Raw genomic sequence first — 23349 nt, 5'->3', positions numbered from 1 at the left:
GTATGTGCATGCATGTGTGTGTGGGGGGGGGGGGGAGATCATTTTTGTTTTTCCGTGAAGAATTCTGACGGTAAATTGATTTTTCCTTCAAATGGACAAGAAATGCGGTGGGAGCAGAAGAAACTCTCGAACAGGACAAGCTCAAAATGAGACACTAACAAAACTAGTTGTGGAATTTGATTAGAATACATTGGATTTCACATAGATTAATGATTAATAACTTTTTTTAATCCGGTTTTTATCTTTACTAATACGTACCCCTTACTCTCGAAATTTGATCAGAATAGACACACAAATCCTGTTCATGTTTGTCGATCCTAATAGTGGTTTATAATGTTAATTACTGGGTTTGCAGTTTGCACCTTAGACCAAGGCCCAAAATTTCGATATCGGTTCATATATCGGTGTACCTAAAAACCGATATATATCAGATATATCGGATATATCCATTTTTTTGGTAACCAGTTCAAACTATTTAAAATATCGGATATATCGGAAATATATTGGAAATATCGGATTTATATAAAAAAAATTGTCAAAAAGTCAACTGATATATATCGATTATATCATAAATATCGATTATATCGGCAATATAAAGTTTCATATCAGAAATTCCAATATATATCGGAAAAAAAGAAATTCAATATTCGGTGGATATATATCGGAAATATCGATATCGGTGTACCAATTTATTGAGATATATCGGATATATCGGTGATATTTTGGGCCTTGCCTTAGACTGCATTGAAATAAGTACTCAAATGGGTTATTTTGATGTATGTCTTACATTTTCATAGAGAATCGTTACCTTAAGGCCATAAAATTGTTATAGGTTAACGTTCACATTATAAAAAATAAATATTATGTGAAGTAATTTCATTACATAATTATTGGGAAGTATCTCAGTCTTGCGCTAAAAAACTCTAAGTACATTCATTATCATGGTTTCCGACTTTGGACTGTATATGGAGATTCATACTACAGTCTACAGGGTCGTTAATGCTAACTCTATCTCAAATGGGTGCACAGGGATAGAAATTAGAATGCAACCAAAACCAGCACACTAATTGTACAATGGTATTTTTGCTTTCATTCTAATTAGAATGTCTCTAAAAGATATCTCCTTCTATTTAGTTTTCATTAATTCTGTAAAAGATAGTCAAATAAAAGGATCACAGACACAGATTTGTCTATACTCTACTTTTTTGGATTTTGCTGCGAGTCCTGCCACTACTTGTTGCGAGATAGCTGCCTCATCTAATGGCAACTTCAACTTTGAGATAAGAGTAAAAGAGAAGAGAGTTTGAAGATGAAGATGAAGTTGGACGTACTAGTTCAAATGTTGATGTTATCTTGGGCATTTATGGCTTCTTTGCAACTGCATTGCATGGGCAGCAGCAACAATGTCCCGTTGCAGCTCAACGACGACATATTGGGCCTTATTGTCTTCAAATCAGGTGTTCAAGATCCATTTTCTTCCCTCACTTCATGGAATGAAGACGAAGACTCCCCATGTTCATGGAAGTATATTCAGTGCAATCCCATTACCAGTAGAGTCTCAGAAGTCTTGCTTGATGGCTTAGGCTTATCGGGAAAGATAGGTAGAGGACTTGAGAAGTTGCAAGGCTTGCGAGTTCTATCTCTTGCTCATAACAACTTCACTGGTTCCATTACTCCCCAGTTGTTTCTCATCTCTAGTCTCAGAACACTCAATCTTAGCCACAACAGTTTCTCTGGAAGAATACCCTCTGATCCTTTCAACATGAACTCAATCCGCTTTCTAGACTTCTCACAGAATTCTCTATCTGGTCCGATTCCAGATACTATGTTCATGAACTGCTTTTCTCTTAGATTCCTTTCATTTTCTGGTAATTCTCTTGAAGGTCCAATTCCAAGTACACTCTTCAAATGCACCTCTTTAGGCACTCTCAACTTGTCAAACAACCATCTCTCTGGGAACCCAGAGTTTTCTAATGGAATTTGGTTATTAAGAAATCTGAGAAATTTAGATCTTTCCAACAATGCCTTATCTGGTATGGTTCCATTAGGTGTATCAGCTGTTCACAACTTGAAGGAACTGCATTTGCAAGGAAATCAGTTCTCAGGAACTTTACCAGCTGATATTGGACTATGTCCACATTTGAGAAGATTAGATCTTAGTGATAATTTGTTCACTGGAGTTCTTCCGTTGTCTTTAGGGAGGCTTACTTCCTTATCATTTTTCAGTCTTTCGAATAACATGTTAACCGGCAACTTCCCACTGTGGATTGGTAACATGAGCAGTCTAGAATACTTAGACTTTGAAAATAATGCTTTCATGGGAACGCTCCCAGTGTATTTGGGTGATCTTAAGTCGCTGAAGTATTTGAGTTTGTCTAATAATAGACTAACAGGAGTAGTGCCATTTTCACTGGCTTACTGTACTAAATTATCTGGAATTCGACTGAGGGGGAACAATTTCGTTGGGAGCATTCCAGAGGGTCTATTTGATATGCATTTAGATGAGCTCGACTTGTCGTCAAATGAATTCAGTGGTTCAATCCCACCAGGCTCAAGCCGACTTTTCGAGTCCCTTCGCTTGTTGGACCTTTCACATAACAAGCTCACAGGGGATATTCCTGCTGAGATGGGTCTGTTTTCCAGTCTAAGATACTTGAATTTGTCATGGAATAACCTTCAGTCCCGGCTTCCACCAGAGCTTGGTTATTTCCAGAACTTATCGGTATTAGACCTTCGCAGCAATGCACTAAATGGCTCTATCCCGGAGGACTTGTGTGATTCAAATAGTCTGGCCATTCTGCAACTAGATGACAACTCCTTGGAAGGATTTATACCGGAAGAGATGGGAAACTGCTCATCGCTTTACTTGCTGTAAGCATTACCTTAATCATTTAATTTGTTGCAAAATGCAGTTCTTTAAGCTCAACGTCAAAATACAAGTTATTGATTATGATTTTTTTTTTTTTTGCCTCTTGTAGGAGCTTGTCATATAACAGATTCATTGGTGCAATTCCAAAGGGTTTGTCAAGATTGAAAAAGCTTGAGATTCTCAACTTGGAATTCAACCAGTTAAGTGGAGAGATACCGCGAGAACTTGGTACATTAAACAATCTTCTTGCCGTAAATATTTCGCACAACAAGCTCATAGGCAGGCTTCCTATGGGAGGCATATTTCAGAATTTAGACGAAAGCGCATTGCAGGGGAACTTGGGCATATGTTCACCTTTGTTGAAAGGACCTTGTAAGATGAATGTCTCAAAGCCACTATTCATTATTCCAGACGCTTATAACAATCAAATAAGTGGTAACGACTTTACACCCAAATCATCTGATTCTGTTAAGTCTAAGCATAGAAGGTTCCTCACGGTTTCCACAATCATTGCAATCTTAGCTGGTTTACTGATTGTTATTGGGGTTGTAATCGTGAGCTTACTAAATGTTTCTGCCCGAAGAAGGATGGCTTTTGTTGATAATGTGAAGGACAGTATGTGCTCAAGCTCTCAACAATCAAGCGCTCCTGCCACAGGAAAGCTCGTCTTGTTTGATTCTAGATCATCAGAAGATTGGGTTCACAATGCCGAAACTGTACTGAACAAGGCTTCTGAGATTGGTAGAGGAGTGTTCGGTGCAGTGTACAAAGCTTCCTTGGGAGGAGAGGGAAGGTTTGTAGCCATTAAGAAGCTAGTTACATCCAATATAATTCAGTACTCCGAAGATTTTGACAGAGAAGTTCGAGCCTTAGGAAAAGCAAAGCATCCCAATCTATTGACACCAAAAGGATACTACTGGACTTCAGAGTTGCAACTTTTGATTTCCGACTATGCACTGCACGGGAACTTACATTCCATACTCCATGAAAGATCGCCGTCCACCTCTCCTCTTTCATGGACTAACCGGTTTAAGATCGCACTAGGAACTGCAAAAGGACTTGCCCACCTGCACCATTCTGTCCGTCCACCGATCATACACTACAACTTAAAGCCAAGCAACGTTTTACTTGATGAGAATTTCAATCCGAAGATCTCAGACTTCGGACTCGCAAGGCTACTAACCAAGCTCGACAAGCACGTGATAAGTAGTAGGTTTCAGAGTGCACTAGGCTATGTGGCACCAGAATTAGCATGCCAGAGCTTAAGAATTAACGAGAAGTGTGATATATATGGATATGGCATAATGGTTCTAGAGCTCGTCACTGGAAAACTGCCGGTTGTGTATGGAGATGAAGACGTAATAATTCTGAGTGATCATGTACGGCTGCTTCTTGAACAAGGGAATGTGTTGGATTGCGTTGATCCAAGTATGAGCGAATACCCTGAGGAGGAGGTTTTGCCTATTCTCAAGCTAGCACTAGTATGTACATCTCAGATACCTTCTAACAGGCCTTCAATGTCAGAAGTGGTGCAAATACTACAGGTTATCAAGACTCCTATTTCACACAGCATGGAGGCATTTTGAAGTCAAAAGTGGTGCAAATACTACAGGCTATCAAGACTCCTATTTCACACAGCATGGAGGCATTTTGAAGGCATATTCTCTGTTACATGTTTTTTTTAGATTGTTGACAATAAATCTTCCACAACATCGAATCTTTAACATGTCAGCTTTTGTATGGATGCCTATAAAGGCTTTCTTTAGCTTTCGCTTTCAAAGTTTTCCAAGTAATGATGAATGAACTTGAATGATCTTAATCGTTTTTCGTATTTAGGTTTCAGATTACAGGAGAAAAGCTGATAGAGTTGGAAGTTTGGATTATTTATGATTCACAAAACTAGTTTTTTCTATAGAGAAAGGTGAATTTCCATGAAGACGAGATGATCAGGGGATTGAATAATAATCCCATATCACTGTAATCTTTCAAATTTCATAATCAACCATGAACACCATCAGTATAACAGCACTGGTATGCGTATTGGTCTTGGTAGTTAGACAAATGATATTGCATTGCCAATCATTTGAACACTGCATTGGTGACCCAATTCACCAGTAAAACTATTCTCCACCCAAGTCACCAATACAACCATGCTCCACGGAAATCCTGAAGCCTTGGACCAAAACGTTTGGAGCCAAGGCACTAACAAGCAGTCATAGACCAAAAAAGTTTCATCAGTTCAACACAAGAACGTCACAAGTAGCAGCCATATCTCTTCCCAAACGATCCTCAGGTAAGTGGTATTCTTACCAGCAATTTATTTAACTTAACAAACAACAGTCAAACTTGATAAATAGAATATCCAGAACTCTATCACACTTCTCTTCTTTCCTGCTTTTAAATATGTGTATACACAACTTTACAAGAGAAACTAGACAGATCAGAAGCATCTAATGAACTACTCACCTATTCTATCACAAAACAAGGCCAAGTTGGCTTTCCAGCTCCAATGAGTTGAGAACTTAATTCACCTTGTTTTGACCCTCTTGACCACACTTCTCCTTGACCAGCTCTTCCTGCATTTTGCAGATAGACTTCAAATCGGTTGGCTGAGGCTTCAATACAAACTTCCATCTTCCAATATAATTTACAAGCTGGATTCAAGATAACTGTATTCATGTCTTTTGCCGTAGTGAAGTAAGCTTGCATATGTTCGGTCCCAAACTCCTACAAAGAGAGACTCGTCATCTGGACTCAATGATATCCCAGAAATCTCCCCAAAGAAATCAATTTCTTGCCGCTTCTTGTAATCCAAGGTGGTGTTGTAAATATGGACAAAATCTGCTGGTTCTGCCACTGCCATGAACTTCCCATCAGAGGAGAAGCGAATTGATCTAATTGCACCCAAATTACCCTTAAGAACTGCAACAGGTGATGCAAGATATCTAGTATCCCATACTCGGCACGTCTTGTCTTGATTACCTGTGGCAAGAATGTGACCATTTGGATGCCATGCAGTAGCAAATGAATAATCCAAATGACCTACTAATGAAGCGACGACCTGGGCATCAGAGGGAAAGAAACAAAAAGATCAAAGGTTATAATACAAGGTAAGATATAACAATTCACCAATTTCCCGATATAATCAAAAATATATTGGAAAGTCAGGATCCAATCAATAGGACAACATCAATGTTGTGGGCCTTGATTAAAAAAAATGAAATATTAATGTACCTTTCCACTTTGTGAATCCACAAGCGCTCCGTCAAGGTGATCTCCTACAACTGCAGCAAGTCTACCATCCGGACTCATGGATGTATGCTGCCACGTAGTTAATCAGTCAGAATGAAGTAATTACACGATACCATACAAGCATACAACCACAAAAAGAATATCACAAGCCGTAGGTACAATAGTTTAAGGATCAAAACTATGGATTAATCAATTTGGCAGAGCTCGAATTCAGGACTAACATTAACAGGCCACGGGAAGTGAAAGTGATTCACTAGCTGAAATCTTTCTGCATCAAACTCTCTTACAACACAATCATTGTTCGCTGCCATGAAATGGACCCCACCGCTGGAAGAAATTTCCAAAACAGTTCATATCCCAATAAAAAAAAACAAAAACAAAAACAATAAAAAATAATAATATTGATGTATCAATGCAGCTATTATAAAAAAAAACATACCTCAAGCCATTAAATATGTCAATGGCATTTGTGATTGAATTCTCATTGTAGGTTGTCCTGGTACAGAAGCTAACGCCTTTCCTATCCAAATTCTACAGCATTTTTAAGCGAATTATATTTCTACCCCAAATCAATAGAGAAGAATATTGGAAAAGACGCCCAATGGAAAGCAGATCATCAGACTCACCTTACATGTAACTTCTCCTTGAAAACCTCCAGCAACCAGTAAATTGTTTTTGACTGCTAGTGTGCTGATCTGAGTTTGTGTAAAACCTTCTAACAGACTTCCTGGGTGTTTCTACATAAACAAAAAGTTTGACAATAAACATGCAAAAGCATTATTAAAAAGGTTACAGGATGTATATCAACTATATTATTTCAAAGTGAAATATAACGAAGAAAGGAATAATAGCAGAATACTATCCTAGCATCTTGCTTTCTTATACATAGATTTGTTACTAGAAATTAAAATATAAACAAAGATATTAAGAAAAAATGGCAACTATAAGAAGAATTTACATTAGGCATTTTCCTGAAAATAAATGGTACGTCAACATTCTCCAGAAAGGTTTGAGACCAAACCTCATTAGGTGCGACATGTCCTGAAAAGTTGAGAACCTCTGACAACTTGCACGACAATGAAGACCAGTGAATAAGTGAATAGTTGGACATGAGATACACATCATGCTTTGAAGTAGCCCAAACCAAATTCCTGAGCTGCAAACATTTAACCGAAGTCGTTATTCAAGTATCAATAGACAAATATGAGCTCATGGCATGCAGCCAAAGAGAAAATGGTGACAAAATAAAATAAGTGTAATCAGCATAACAGTAGACTACAGCCTCGCAACATGTTCAAAATTGTCAACATTAAAGACTACAGCCTCAAACTATGTTCAAAGTTGTCAACACTATAGATTAAAATATAGCATAGAAACGCTTAGATTTCTGATTGGACAAGACTACTTGAGCCAGGGCCCAGAAATCACAGTTATGCAATATACTGACAGTCAATTCTAATGAGAGTTGTTATAAAAGTTATGAATGGAAGTGCACCCCTCGGATCATAGAACAGACATATCCATGTAATTCCTTGGATTTTCATTTTCTAGTTTAAACAAATCTCAAGAGCCCTGTACAATTTTCAGCAATTTCTCCTTCTAGATAACTGTAGTTTTCTTGGTGCATACACTTGAAGTCATTTTTTCTTCCCCTTATTTCCATATAACCAACTAGGGCAATGCTAAACAAGGAACATGCTTCAAAGAAAGGCTCAAATCTGGTTCTATTAGTGAAAATTACTACAGGAAAAAGATGCAAGTGAAAAAAACCAACTAACTACTAACCTGAAAGTGAAGAATAGTGGGCTTCACCAATCGTGTGTTGTGCCAAAACTCATAAAAATTACCACCCTTCTCCATTTGCTTACATTTCCTGAAAATGAAACTTCCATAAGAATCAATATTATACATAACAACCAAACACTAAAAGATGATACAATAACAAACCTTATCAACGACTTCCCCAGACGAAGGAACATTCTCGTAATTCTTATACTGTTCAATCCTAGTTTGTCTATATTTCTCCCTCGTTATATTCAATCTCTCCCACGGAATACCCTGTATGTCCTTTCCTCTCCTTGCTTGTGCAGCAGACGTATCCGTCACATTCAGTAACTGCTCAATACCCATAAACATATTCAGTCAAAACAAATATATAACAAAATTTGTGCAAAAATTTAAAAAAAAACCCCAGGATAAAAACTAACACTATCCTCGTCTCCCTCTCTGTTGTTGTTACTGCTGTTGTTTTCTCCTTGTCTAACATAATCATCCTCGTCCATTTCATCATCAACATTCATCATCTCACCTTCTTCCGCCATCCCAGACTTAAATCTAAATCCTAACTAACCGATCCAAAAACAAATAAAAAAAGAATCTTTTTTTTTTTTTTTTTCCTGTTATCTCAATGTTTACATCAAAGCAGTATTAAACAAGGAATAAATTTAACAAAGAAAAAAAGAGAGAGATTGAATAATTACATTTTCAAGAACCATGCTTTTTTTTATTTTTTGGTGTGTTTTGAGTAATTGATTGGGAAAAAAAAAAGGAGGTGATGATGAAGAAGAGTTGGAAATAAGAGCGCCCACGAGTTTCAATGGAGGGGTCCAATGGTTAATGTGTGTGTGGGGGGACAGTTATAATTACACCCACTTTTTTTTGTTTCTAACTTTTTTCTTCAGTCTATTATCTATATCCTCTTGTTTTGTTATTCTCATCATTGTTTGTTGTCCTCAAGGGATCAGTCTTATCTTTCTGTCCTGTCCTAACTCTTAACAACTTTTCTAATTTATTGAGATCTTGCTAGATTAGTAGTCTTATCTCTTCCTTTTAGTTGTGAGTTTGTGACAAGGGGGGTAAAGTGCCAATTCATCTGATCAAACTTTAAGCTTTGACAGTGACCTAAAAAACCTTTAGGATAAATTTCTGATTCGGCCACGATAATATCCAAATTGCAACTCAGCGCATTTTGTCAGCAATTTTTTGGGCTGAGTGGTTGACAATGGCCGGATTAGGAACAAAATGAACTTATCATAGCCGAATCAGGAATTTACACAAACCTTTAAGCTTTGAAATCTCAGTAGATATCGCCACTCCATAATTCGACTGTTGTTGTATTTAATCTGGTCATTTAACTTTTCCATTGTCAAAATATGTAATCTGCAGCAGACCCACAATAATTATTGAAAAAAAATAAAAATAAAAATAAGAGACCCACAATAATCAAATGTTGACCCTGAAATCCGCAGACACAACGAATATAATTATATATTTCTATGGGCAACCGTAGTACAAAATGCTATGTCGTACTATTCAAACCTGTTTGCAACTGGATACTTGAAGTCTCTCATTGAAGATTATCCAAAAAAATAAAATAAAAAATAATTGTAGGTATCATTTTTTATTTTTTTGAAAACCCAGCAATTATCATAAAGTATAGCAGATTGATAGCATTCTGTGGTCAGTGTGAAAAAATGCACTAATAAGGTATTATAGTATTATACCATTAATGCACAAAAGTTGTGACAATCAGTTCTCCATTGTTGTTATCCTCTTGGAGGACTCCTGTAAAAACATATCTATTTCTTCCAACAACTTTCTGTTCCCAGCCTGGGTCCCTTTGGAAGCCACACTTGAACACGAGTGAGACATCAAGTGAATTAGCAACTTGAATATCTTGTACAAATCATCAGGCACTGCAAGTACCTTTTCAAAATGCTCCTCTGTGTTATCCTCTTGAATACTGTCAGTGTAAACGTGTTTTCTGCATACCTGTAATATTTTAGATAGAATGAGTTTGAAATTTTGAATATCCATGATCTTCTTCTCATCACATGTTATCACCACATTATAGAAACATAGAAAGCTATTCTTCATGTATTGCTAAGTTATGATTTTTTTTTTTTTGGAATTGCATTATACGAAGGAGCTGAAAATAAAAAAACCAAAATGTCAATACCTGGAAAACATGATTCAGACCAGCAATATCATCTTTGCTTAGATAGTCAGAGACCATTAGCATTCGGAATAACTGTACCATTTCTTCACTCACATTACTCGCAGATAGGTTTTTAACTATCCCAGTAATGCAGGATTTATCAAACACAGATCTCATCCACCCAGGCACCTGCTTCAGTCTTAGCAATGCAACCGCTACAGTGGTTGCAGCCTTGTGTTGATTTGTGAATGAATTAGAAGCCAATCCGGGTGCTGTGAAAGACAACACCAGCTCTTCTATAACCAACCTTGACCACTGATCATCTATGGTCACTCGTGTTTCTTGAATCTCCCACCCCAAGATTCTGGATAAGCAGAGACCACAGTTTATTCCGACTCTGATGTCACTCTCAAATACTAAACCTTCCAGAACAGCAACCATAGACTTCAGATACCTAACAGAGCATTCTAGTTCACTTCTCTGATCTGAGATTACTGTCAGCAACTCCAACAAGCAATGGGAAGCAACTAGTTTAACCGGAGGAGAACCAAAATGCAAGAGCCTGCATAAATCATGACATCGAATGCAGCTAATGCTAAGTGTCTGCCTTCCTACACTGGACAGCTCAAGACAACTTTGCCAGTCTAGAGTTCCCGGTAGAAGAGTACGTAGACTGTGGTGGAAAACTATGTTAGTTATAAGTATAACAAATTACAACATAATCATGTAAAAACAGAAGGAAATCCACCAACCTTCTCAAACAGAAAAAGTAAAATAGAAGCACAAAAAGAATAGTTTCTCCAGTGCTAGTTTCCTCATCATGATCAGCTAGAGCTGGCCCCTTCGAACAGGCAGTCTGGATTTCAGCTTTAATCATGGAGACCAAAGAAGTGTTCAGAACTATGACTTTTGAAGCTTCTGCGAGTGCATGGTTGGTAGAGTGGTGCAAAATTAAAGAAAAAATGCCAATCAGTAGGAGCATCTCTGAGTTGCATGCATCTCCAACCATTGTAGGACATAAGACTTCCAGAAACTGCAAAAGAATATCAAAGTACCAATTAGTGTTCTTATGCTATTTAATTGAAAAATTAGAGCAGAAGTAGATATGCTTTAATTACCCTTATGGTTAGTGGAACCCAAACTTCTTCATGGTTTAAGAGAGTTTCAGCTTCTATTGAGCATAGAATGTTGAAAATCAGAATTGAGCATAAATTGAAGATTTGGTGAGAAGAAGAGTAACTGGAATAATAAAAGAGATGATGGATTTCTTTTCCAATGCCGTACAGCCATAATTGGTTTGAAGCTACAGGAAATCTGTTGAGGACCATAGCCATGAGATTCAGCAGGGATGTTATGTCCTCCTCTTGGCCATCTTCTACTTGGAGCTGCTTCAGCAAAGACACAAGAATTTCTGCAACCAAGTTATCTCCCACCGAAACTAGCTCTCCTATTTCTTGTACATCTGTGAAGTGATTTTTGTTTTTATGTACAACGATGTTGACTCTGTTTATGCTGTTCATTCTACAGATGTTCAAGATCTGCTTAGACAACGCATCACTTATCTTCTCTTGTCGAAAAAGCCACTTTAGTGATACTGGGTGAATTCTGTATGAAAGAAAATCCAAATCTTTTTTCACTACCAGATCAAACAGTAGCTTCTCGGCTTCTGTACTGCAGGGTATGGACTGGTAGCTCATGTCTGCAGTACCCCTCAGCAGGCCATATAGATGCACCAACTGAACCAAAGAGGAAGAGTCAGCAAGTCCGCTTAAGAAATTGTCATTGTTGACAAGAATATATTGCTCCAAAGATCCCAACATTTGCTTCTCATCTGCTAGTCTTTGGGGTGGGGGAGGAGAGAGAGACAGAAAGGGTATCAGATGTTTGTAGGAATAAATAACTCACTAATCATGGAAGAGAAAGTTAACAAACACGTACAAAGAGTTCCATTTATACCTGTCGTCATATAAACAGCTGCTATACAGTATCAGCATAATTGCAGATTGACAGGACATCAATTCCATATCATGATAGCTCTTCTGTCCAAGCAAAAATAGCAAATCAAGAGGGTCAGATGGGAGATACAGAGCTGCATCTCTTATAGGCTGCCCATGGTCATGTTCGAAAACTCGATCGACTACTGAACTAAGCATCAAATACACTCTCCATTTCATCTTCTCTGTCGGAAACAATCCTAAGCATGCAAAGGACAAGCTGAACCAAGAGGAGGAAGCGAGAACTTCAGCAAACTTTCTGGTTTGGACATCAGATCCCTGAAGCAGTATTGAATGAAAGGTTTCAAGTACTCCTAATATATTGTCCTCCTCTTCTGCTTCGTCGATTGATCTTTTAAGCCAAGGTACTAGATGAGTTTCGCATATTTCCGCACTAAAATTTTTCAATACTGAATTTGTCTGATTCTGTGTTGGAGTTCTCTTCACAACCATATGCATGTGCTTCTTTCAGAAAGTACAGGGAAGACAAAATGATTTGGTTGGGTGTTCTTTGTAGAGTCAGAAACGCATGCTAAAACTGCATTTGTAGATGCTTCTTGGACTGATTGTATTAGTGTTGAGATCCCATGAGAAAATGGAGATTTCAGGACCACAACAAAGATTGAGCAGCATGTACTGAAGGTCTCTGGAAGCATTCCCAACTCACCACTCGTATGTCTTCTGAACATTCCCGTCAAGATCAGAACTAGTTCTTCTACCATAGATCTCGATATTATTCCAGGACAGTTGGAAAGACAGATCCAAATAAGCTTTAAAGTATGAGATTGAACCGGATGGAAAGGCACTTCAGCTACATAACGCAGAACGGGAACCAGAGTTTGGAAACCGATGGCAAGTCTTTGGCTGAAATCTGCGTCGGCAGCTAAAAAGAGATCCAGAACTCGTATGCAAGAATTGATCACAGCATCCTTGTTACCTACAGTTGGCACGAAAGTTTCATTACCCAAACATTGACGCCCAAAGCCTATCCATACCTCGATGTTGAATAACCTTACCTGACGACCTTAATATTTCAAAGACATAATCCACAATCCCTTGTTCAATAAGGACTACAATGTTGTTAGTCGCATTGCCTTCAAAGTGCAAGCAATGATAGACCAAATCTAATGTGCCAATCTGGACTTGTGTATCAGATGAAAGCAGAGGTCCTTGGATTGCCTCAGCAAACAACAAAATCAGAGGACTACCATCTATTGAAGGTCCCTCTACTTGCATAAAGTTATCTGCTTCAGCAGAATTCCTGATATACTTGTCATCAGTGAATAATGAGTTCTTCAAGTACTCTTTTTGAGCTAATACTGTCAACAACGCTGAAAAAAAAAAAAAAAAAATTATATATAATAAAATTCACTCAGTAAGGAAAGTGAAACAACCACAAAGTCACAAACTAAAAGTATATAAAATTCTTCAGTAGGACAATCACCATGCATTTGGGGAGGTGTGGGTTCTAACTTGTGAGAATAGTAATAAGTAGATAAAGTCATACCGAACCTATGCAGTTCAAACGAACCTCATCACTCTGGGTCTTCATGAGTGTGTCCAATGACAAATGCAAAAGCTTGGGGCAGGAGTCATGAAAATTATCAACATTATTATAAATGTCACCTTCAAGGATGGATAGTTTATACAGCACAAAAAGTATCTCCCCTCGTATCTCTTCACTGCCGCCAAAGGAAGAAAACAGTGTTATTCATGCTTGTTGTCAAATACATAGTACAAAATATCCCGATATAATATCTATCCAGATTTCAGAGAAAGATATATAAATATCACGATATGTTCAGAGATATATACGACTGCAAATATTGGTGATATTTGACGATATTTGTGATATTTTACGATATTTTGTGTATATAACAATTTTATTTAATATTTACCATTATATTTCAAATAAATATAAATAGTGTATCATGATATATCAAGAAATATCTACAATATCTACGATATTTGTCGATATTTTAGATATATCCATGATATTTGCATGTGAAACAATGTCAAATATCCCCAAAAAGGGAATATATCCACGATACATATCCAGAAATTGAATATCGAAAAATACTCATATCCTGATATTTTGTACTATGGTCAAATAGACTAATGCATCTCCTGTAAGTTAGTTAGTTAGTTAGTTACCTAGGGAGGTGAAGACCAGTAATAAGGTTTGAAATGAGGGCTTTCTTGTCTTTGACATGTGCTGAGGGATCAGAATTGTCTACTTGACGATTTAAGATAAGTCCTAAGCAATGAAGCTGCATTTGAAATTTTGAAGTGATGAGAGATCAAAAAACAGGATAATGATAAAAAAAATTACTGACCGAGTAGATCTGACGGCGGCTCCAAACCAAAGAAAAATTAGAAAGACGATCAGCAAACCTAGCAACAAAATCAAGTTCCACTTCCCTATCATCTGAATCACACAAACTCAAAACAATAGAAATCGCTTGACGAGCAATAAGTTCATCATTACAATTACAAAGAAGATTCGTTAACGGAGAAATAAGAAGGTGAGAATGAAAGGTTCGTAGATTTTGAAGAAAAGGGATGTGAGAAATTGCAATTGAGAGTTGTGAAAGTGCGTAAGATAAATGTACGGTTGGTGAATTAGGGTTTGAGAGTAAATTGGTGAAACATAGTAAACAAATTTTCCCGCCTTCGTTTGTGATTAGTTGTAGTGATGTTCTGTGACCTTGTGAACATGATGATGATGATGATGATGATGATTGATCTTCTTCGTTTGTGTAGTAATTTTCTTCGTCTCTTCTCTGTGTTGAAAACATTTTCAAGAGAGCGAGAGCGAGAGCGAGAGAGGGAGAAAAGAGTGGTATCCTAAAAAAAATTTGAATCTGAGGAAATGAGTGTTGTTCTTTCTTTTATAGCATCAGATTTTTTTTCATGCCACGTGGTGAGATTGTGGAATTTTAGATTTTTCAATCCAAAATTCCAAATTCCACAATCTCGCCATAAAAATCTCATGTTATATTAGATAACTACAAGGCAGTGGGGGCGTGAGCAAAGGTGGAGAAGAGAGAGGGAGAGATGAGTTTGTGGTGGGGAGAGAGAGAGTTTGGTTTGGTTTGGTTGAGAAGGAATGAGGGAGATTGTGAGAGAGAGGTTTGGAGGGAGAAATTGGTAAAGAGGTGGGAAGTTTGGAAGAGGTTAGAGGGAAAACGGAAAATGAGAAAAGAGAGAGTACGGCGGTCACACAAAATAAGGGTTATTAGGGGTATGGATGGACAAACATGGGAGAGTGACACGTATGAAATGGTTTTTGTAAAAGTGTTGAATAGTGACCTCAAGAGTTTCGCTTCACGCCACGACTAGATAACCACCGAGTAGTGGGGAGAAGGGGTGAGAGGAGGGTGGAGAAGAGAGAGGGAGGAGAGTTGAGTTGGGGAGAGAGAGAGTGGTTTGAGTTGAGAAGAAAGGAGGAGAGGAGAGAGGAAGAGAGAAGAGGGGGAGAAAGAGAGAGACGAACTCTTGGATTGTGAAAAAGTTTGGAGGAGAGATTGGGAGAGGTTGGAGAAGAAGAAAATGAGAGAAAAGAGGGAGGATACCAAAACCAAAAATAAGGATTATTTAGGGGACGGACTTAAAAATGTTCGCTCTGGGCCACTAGATAACTACTGAGTAGTGGGGGGTGAGAGGAGGGTGGAGAAGAGAGAGATGGGTTTGTGGATGAGGTGAGGAGAGACAGAAACCAACCAACTTAGTTTTTGTCTGTATAACACTCACCTTCTGCCTTTGCTCACTTGAAAAGAAAGAAGAACACTCATTTGTTCAAATTCAAAAAAAATCGTGAAATGTTGTGTTATTGAAAACTCATTTTATAGTGGCGAGATTTGAGCAATACATTTCGTGAAATCAGAGTTTTCAATACATTTCATGCCACATGGCGAGATTTTGGATTTTTCCAACGTTGTGTTATTTGACAGGGACTATGGGGCAATCGGCAATGTAAAGGGGAACAAGCCAAGTGGAGATGGGCAAGTATAAAACCGAAAAATAAATGTATAAAGGGGAGGCAAGGAGAGAGAAATGAGCCAATGGAGAAGTGTAGAAAATGTTTTCCCCTATGATTATAAATTCCATAATTATATTTTTATACTCAGGTACACAAACATAAATAATTTCTTCCCTTGGCTGACATACAAAAAAGGTAAAAGGGAAAAAACAAAAAGGAAAAATAAAATAAAATTAAAGAAAAGAGCACACTCAACGAGATAACATCCTGTCCTGATTGAGTAACTAACTACTTCTTGAACTAAATTCTATTTCTTCCTGAATAACTCTGTCCGCTTGCTTTAGCTTTATTCCCACATGAAAGCCAGTTTCTCTCAAAACCCGAAAAGAATGATATATTTGTTTCTTTACCTTCACCTCTGGTTTGAACAGGTGAAACAAAGAGCGAACAAGTGAAGGGGTGGAGTACATTTGATGTCCTCGAATGTCAAGAAATCCAGCACATTGACAAGACAAAGAAAGACCCCCACCCCCAAATTCCCATATCCTCATGACTGCACTGCCAGTCTCTGTAGATGCTCAAAGAATACTTGCAAGCTGACATCATCGGTAAATATTACATCTGAACCAGAAGGTACATCCTGAGCAGAGTTGTATGTTGCTGACGGGTTCAACCTAGCCAAAAGAAATCTTGCCTGCAGGTAGCACCATATAAAAGCAAAAGGATATAACTGATGCTGCGGAAGAGCTACAAAAAGCATATTGCAAAAATGTCGTGTAATTGACCAGAGATTTGGTAGCTTAGTCTAGAAAGTTCAACAAATAACAAGGACAGAACATCCCGCCATCCTGGAACCTAAAACTTCACCCCTTCTGCGTTCGATATATTGCAATATGCAACAACAATACACGAGACAAGCTTTAGCAAGCTATTCAAGACAGGAGGTTTATAAATTGCTTTGACGTAAGACTACATATTCTAATAAACATCATGTTAAGAGTACTACATCCCGTAGATGTAATATCTTTTGAAAAATAACGACCCAACAGGTGTGTCTGTGTTCTTTTTTCTCAATGATTTTTTTTTTTAATCTTTTTTGGTGTGGGTCAGTGGGAGAGGGGGGAGGGGGGTATGTCGAAAGCACTTTTAGCCTCAACTAATAAAAACACTTGTATATTTTCAATCAGAATATAGATGCTCCAGTTATCCCTAAAACTCTTTACAAGGGACAAGAAAGTGTCCTTAAACATAATGGGGTTTCCTGTCAACATTCGGTACCTACTACTTCCATTAAAAAAATAATCCACGAAGAAAATAAGACTTCTGCTTAACTAGATGAAAGCACTCACCTGGGAGCCATGCTGATCACACACTACCAGTCTTGGAACAGGAAATCGCTCATGTATAATCATTTTAGCATCTTCCTTAGGAGCTTGTAGTAGCTGCGCAAAGTTCTGCCAAAAAACAAAGTAGAGCATCTAAAATGATGAGCTTATTATATTATCTACTGACCATAGCATTTAGGTGCTACATGAGACCTAAGAGGCCTACACAAGTATGTTGAGCACAGCTATCAGTAAGAGGTGACCACTACCTCTCTTTTGGTTACATCACTCGGTAACTAGTAACTACCTACTTTTAACAAATTCAGAACACTGGCAGTCATCACACTTACCGCAAAATCTGGCTGGTTCTGGTAACCCGCGTTACGCCACTGAGCTATTGTCATTCCGTGAAAAATAACTACACTGAAATAAGCATCCAATAAAAGGATACGGTCAGCTGCAATGGAAGATACATCCAACAATGTGGGTCCAGGTGGTGAGTTCAAAGAATAAGAAAGCAGTGATGGCTGTATCATGAGAACGGAGCTGGTGATATTTTCTCGATTTAGCAGCATACGGAAGTACGCAGTCTCGTCTGGACTATTGTTAAAAACCTGAAATTCTCAGAGAATTAGAAGCAAAAAAACATTAAATAACCATTCAAGGGAAAAGAATAAGCACTGGATATGGAGGTCATACAAAAGGTTACCTGTACAAATTGCGAGCGCCGCAGGTTAAACATAAATTGCGGAAATATCGAAAAACAAGGGTTTAAAGTAAAGGAAGATGAATCATCCTTGCGATAATCACCAAATCTAGAACATAGACGGATGAGAGATCGATCTAACCATCGAGTTGCATCGAATTCTTCCTGAAAACAAATAAGATAGTGGTGCCATCACAGCAATTCCGATTTACATAAACCAATAGAATGCAATCTAATAAAAGATATTAATTGAATAAGATTAAATTACAAACAAGATTAGTTTCATTAGGTGATAGTAGGGCAATCAAGGTGCGTAAAATGTACAAGACAACGAGTGGAGAGTGTAGGTGCATCGGACATGACACAATCACTAACTTATGTGGTAAGCACATAGGTTGACTCGACTAACGAAATACATCTTCTGCTTCTTTTCTACAAGGTGGAATGTGTCAGGGAAGCTACAATTTCACATATTATCATAATTCATATATAGCATATCTTATTGGTAAAATTAGAGACACATTATGAATGACTGTACAATCAAGAAATAGGAGAAAGAAAGGACATGAAAGTGTGTAGGATGGGATAGCCTACACTCCAACTCTACAAGTACAAGAAAACAAAAAAGTGAAAAGGTTCAACCCAGTGGAAGACACTAACTACTGCCCATCAAAGACTCCCATCGGAGCACAAACCAAGCAAACAGAACACTCCCATCAGAACAATAAGACACATACATTACTATAATGGTAAAGGAAAACGCCCAGCCTCTTCACTCTTCATGCAGGTAATGTTAGATACCCAGACAACTTTCACGAGCTTGAGGTCCCACTTAGCAATTAGCATGAGCACACGATTTTATCAAATAGGGAAGCTGATGAGTGGCCTAAGTACGTGCATGCATACATGAAGAAGATAATTAAACGCCATCTTATTAGTGAGGAGGAGGCTAAGGACATGTAGATTTAAGGGAAAAAATAACACAAAATATTGGAAATAAATTCCATGCTTCCTTTGACATCAAATGGAGACACCTTTGTTTCGCTTTTGACATGATTGCATTTTTGTTCATTTAACTTGACCTAATATTTTCTTGAATATCATATACTACGTTCACTTCTTATGCATTTTAAGAATAAAAACATCACATGTTCAAGTTTTACACACGGGTCATTATCATTATAACAACAACAACATAAAGGAGCATGCTTAAATTGGGACCTACCTCCATCTCCATTTTCAGTGAAGTTAATCTTGCCATTACAACTGCAGCAGTCTCCTGATCAAATCCTTGTACCAGTTCCTGCCACGTGAAATCTTCATATCAGTATAAAATTTCCCATTTAAGTAAGATATGTGTAGTTAAGAGAATTTTTGCAAAGCCATATTATGAAACAAAATGTGTTTAACCTCTGAGTTAGCAGCACTATCAACCCATCTTCTACAAACAGTAGTCACTCGAAGTCTATTTTGTCCCTCAGGGTTCTGGTAACTGCAGTCAAGTATACAACAACAAAAAGCAAGTTAAATTATCCATTATTAGCTTGAAGTATATAGGTGGTCAGTCAAAAGTGAATCCCAAGAGCATACTTCGTCAGAAACTGTAAAAACAGATGTGGGGAAGATCCTGGAGAATTCGACTTGTCGCTAGGTGAAACATCAAAGAACACTGTCAAGCAAGTCGTCTTATCAAGGCCACACATCTTCCATGCAGTTGTATTCCCCTGCCCAATGACTGTATCTGCACAGGAGGGCCCTTTCTGCAATGTTGAACATAACAGTTAACAAATACAGAAAATTTATTCCCAACTGGGACAGCAATCGGGAAAGAATTGGCTAAATCATATATCCCCAATGCGTTTTGAGTACAAATTATTGAACTGAACAACCTTCTCCAATGATATGCATGGTCCAATGATCCCCTGAATCTTTATATCCTTTGAACAATTAATTTCAAGGGTACCACTGTAATAAGAACAACAAAAAGTAAATTCCCATGGAAAAAAAAACAGTAATAATACAATTAAACAACAACTACAAATAAGTAGGGAAGTTTCGTAATGTCTGAAGCTAGAAAGATGGACACCCAATCTTAGAATATCTACAAGAATAACTGATAAATCCTTGAATTGTCAAATAACACAAAAAAACACACAAAATACTTGGCTTCAAATAAACCACCAAACCAAGGGTGAGGCAAAAGTAATATGTGCATTCCTAGATGTTCAATCAGTAAATATCAAAGGGTTTATAGTATGTTTTTTGAGTATAACGTAAATGGAATCCCCCAATCAGTATAATATATTCTCAAAATGGCTACCGAAAGAGCGTAAATAATAAACAGAGACACTGAGCAAAAAAAAAAAATAATAAACAGAGACACATGCAGACATGCACAGAAAAACACTGCAGATGGTATAAGTTTATTACATACAGAAATTGTCAACTGCACTGCAAACACCATATATTGATTTTTATAATGATCAAAACTAAGCTATCAAAAGGAATGGTTTCACAAAATAACATGCTGAAAGAATAAACTAACACTCAAGCAGCCAAGAAGAAGAACGAAACTATTATATCAACTCACTTGAATGAAAGGCCAAGAGACTGTTCACCGTCCTCATAAATACGTCTGAAAGAATCTTTGAAGACTGGATGACCAAAACTTTCAGCCAATACAACGAGGCCACCTGTCCTTTCAACAATACCTTTCATCTCAGCTACCCCAACCTGATAAATCATTTTAAGAGAGAAAGGATGCATTACTACAATCGTCCATGAAGACTAAGAAAGTTACTAACAAAAAAGATTGTTCACTATCATAATCATGTAAGAAATGAGTTTTTTTTTTCAATCACCTTCACTATTATCAAATAACCATCCCTTATTTACTTACAGAAAAAAAAATGTTTGTACTTTGTAGCCAAGATCAACATAGAGTTAACAACAGACTGCTGTATAAAGCTTATTGTATCTTTAAACGATCCAAAGCACATGCTAAAGGTTTACAACTGAAAGAGATTTAGTGAGAGGATTATATGAGATATATGTAGATTGGATGAACCAAAATTAAGTTGATTCATATGTAAATTGTTACATCAAGAATATCCAAGAATTAGTTGCTATCTGTGTAACGCGTAACTGGTAAATGCAAAGTATTCCATTAACTAAAAGTTCCAAATCCTATTGCTTTTGTGGCCCACTATTGACATTTTGCCCAATTTACGCACCAAAAAGTTACAACATCCATCAAAGCATATATGTTGAAAACAAAACATCCTTTAAAATTAAAAAATAAAAGACATGTTTTTTCTTTTAATTTGCTTTCGTACTTGTAGGTTTTCTCGACTTACTTTGCCATATATAAATGAAATTTTGAGTTTACCAATAAACAAATGGGTTCCAAAAAGTAGTTGTACGTTCAAGCAGTAACACAAACCTGGTCAAGCGCGGAAGCGAAAAGATCCAAGATATGTCCCTGGCAACAAAGCTGCTTGGCTAGACTATCATAAAATTTGACAGCTTTATTAAAATGTGGTGCTGCATCCTTATCAAGATCTTTATGAGAACGTACTGGTTCTGACAAATCGTCCGAAACAATCTGTAGATAAACTCCTACTGTCAATTTCTATCTCCACGGCACCACTTACTAACATTTAATCTAAACAATAAATTCTCAAAGAAGTAAAGAAACATAACTCAAAACAGGATGTGATCATTTAAAAAATCGTTTTGCCAATATCTATTATAGAAATTACATATGGAGCACGATATTAGCGCATTGTGTGTAAGGTATATTTGAGTGTATGAGGGGGCTCTCAATATGATGGTTTTTCAAAGCCTAAAGGGTGCATTTCACGAAGGAGATACTAGACCATAAAACACATGTAATGAAATCAATCTACAATAACAAAAAAACACTTAGATATGAGCATGCATCAGATAAACATGAAACAAACACGACTACCCTGCAAAGTTTCAAAAGAAGTACCAGCTTCTTAATGCTATTGAAAATATCAGGCTTACCTTCCCAGGGCCTTCAGTGCACGGTCCGCCAACTAGAGCTACAATGCGTGCTCCAGTGCCAGGCGGACAAGCTCCTAACAAACCCGTTGCCACACTCAATGCAACACCAGTACACCGTTTAGCCCGATTGCCAGGTTGAATTGGCCATTGATCAATTTGCAATTCATCCAAAACCTTTAAAAAAAAAAAAATCCAATCCAAGTCCTTAAAACTTCCAACACCAAAATCATTTAAGAAACAAAAAACAAAAAATCCCAATTACCAAATCGAGAGTGTACTCGCAATCCGAAGCAGGTAACAAAAACCGATGAATACCAGGAGAGCCAGCACTAAATCCATTGGCAACGGTTTTGGGAGTATACCCACCAACGCCTCTTTGCACAGAAGTACTAAGCCCCAACTGATCCAAAACCTGTTCCTTAGTAATCTCCTTAGTCCCTCTAAAAACATAAACTTTAGACAGATCTGAATACCCCAATTCATGAACTTGAACTTGAGTCCCAAAACTAATAAACCCAACCAGTGCATTCTCAGGTAATAACCCAATTGCCCTTTTCAAACTAGATTTTACATACCCCAATTCCTCATCAATCACACACGTATCAAGAACAAACAAAAAAACCGGTGGCGAAACCGATGCCCCCACTGGTATATTCGAAACAACCCCATACTCCACAGTAGTATACTGTTCAAACAATTCACCAGGTAAATTAATCTCTGAAATTCCAGCATAATGAGGTGGGAAATGATTGCGTTGGTGATCAAATGGACAGATCCAAATTTTGGAACCATAATCGACTTGACAAAACGGGTTTAATATTGATGAACAAGTTTTACAACGGAGTGGATTGTAAGGAAGGATTGGAATAGGTGATTCGATTGGAGATCTGATTAGATTGTAGGAAACAGCGATTGGAATAACACATTTAGATGATTCAACTTTAGATCTTGGCCATGAGTTCCATGTCATACGTATTCCATCTACTCCTTCTATTCCTGTTATTCCTCCTCCATCTATCATTCCTTCTGCCATTTTCTTCTCTTCTCTTGGGGTTTTCAATTACTCAATTCAGAATTGACTTCGTCTGTTTTTGGTATTTTTATGGTGGAAAATCAATAAAGACTCGGTTTTTATTTTATGTTTTTTAGAGTCATGGGTATGCAGGCTGGGTCAGATATCCATCCATCCCTCCCTATATCTCTAGGACTGGTTACCCCTCTCTTGGACATGCTTATTACACCAACAACAATACCT

The 23349-nt window shown here is 37.5% G+C and overlaps 4 protein-coding genes across 5 annotated transcripts; 1 reads left to right on the top strand and 3 right to left on the bottom strand.

Moving 5' to 3' along the window:
• Positions 1-1009: 1009 nt before the first annotated feature.
• Positions 1010-4700, top strand: LOC147474137 (Leucine-rich receptor-like protein kinase family protein). Its single transcript, XM_086586617.1, has 2 exons — positions 1010-2871; positions 2979-4700. Exons 1-2 carry the CDS (start codon positions 1310-1312, stop codon positions 4453-4455), a joined length of 3039 nt encoding a protein of 1012 aa, XP_086442743.1. The 5' UTR covers positions 1010-1309; the 3' UTR covers positions 4456-4700.
• Positions 4701-5142: 442 nt separating this feature from the next.
• LOC147474136 (putative WD repeat-containing protein C2A9.03) lies at positions 5143-8758 on the bottom strand. 2 transcript variants are annotated; one of them, XM_086586619.1, is made up of 9 exons: positions 8602-8758; positions 8068-8236; positions 7907-7992; positions 7143-7277; positions 6748-6858; positions 6561-6652; positions 6343-6448; positions 6104-6190; positions 5143-5930 (listed from the first exon to the last, which is right to left on the bottom strand). In XM_086586619.1, exons 1-9 carry the CDS (start codon positions 8614-8616, stop codon positions 5517-5519), a joined length of 1215 nt encoding a protein of 404 aa, XP_086442745.1. In that variant the 5' UTR covers positions 8617-8758; the 3' UTR covers positions 5143-5516. The 2 variants fall into 2 exon arrangements, with proteins under 2 accessions (XP_086442745.1, XP_086442744.1); XM_086586618.1 differs by having other exon boundaries at positions 7907-7994; positions 8070-8236; positions 8329-8746.
• Positions 8759-9497: 739 nt separating this feature from the next.
• PRD1 (putative recombination initiation defect 1) lies at positions 9498-14880 on the bottom strand. Its single transcript, XM_086586615.1, is given in 11 exon segments — positions 9498-9892; positions 10080-10731; positions 10811-11091; positions 11177-11897; positions 12015-12457; positions 12459-12566; positions 12568-12989; positions 13069-13383; positions 13565-13734; positions 14207-14322; positions 14389-14880. Coding segments are annotated over 11 exon segments (3933 nt in total). The 5' UTR covers positions 14851-14880; the 3' UTR covers positions 9498-9649.
• A 1245-nt stretch (positions 14881-16125) lies between these two features.
• Positions 16126-23349, bottom strand: LOC147474134 (protein transport protein SEC23 E-like). The gene is made up of 12 exons (XM_086586602.1): positions 22357-23349; positions 22095-22268; positions 21508-21669; positions 20656-20798; positions 19955-20030; positions 19656-19825; positions 19476-19557; positions 19291-19368; positions 18069-18230; positions 17710-17973; positions 17384-17488; positions 16126-16728 (listed from the first exon to the last, which is right to left on the bottom strand). Exons 1-12 carry the CDS (start codon positions 23125-23127, stop codon positions 16582-16584), a joined length of 2334 nt encoding a protein of 777 aa, XP_086442728.1. The 5' UTR covers positions 23128-23349; the 3' UTR covers positions 16126-16581.

Source organism: Coptis chinensis, unplaced genomic scaffold (genome assembly GCF_015680905.1).
Source record: "Coptis chinensis isolate HL-2020 unplaced genomic scaffold, ASM1568090v1 utg1343_pilon_pilon, whole genome shotgun sequence".
Taxonomy (NCBI): Eukaryota; Viridiplantae; Streptophyta; class Magnoliopsida; order Ranunculales; family Ranunculaceae; genus Coptis; species Coptis chinensis.
The sequence above is the reverse complement of the archived record's forward strand: the minus strand, read 5'-3'. Positions and strand labels throughout refer to the sequence as shown.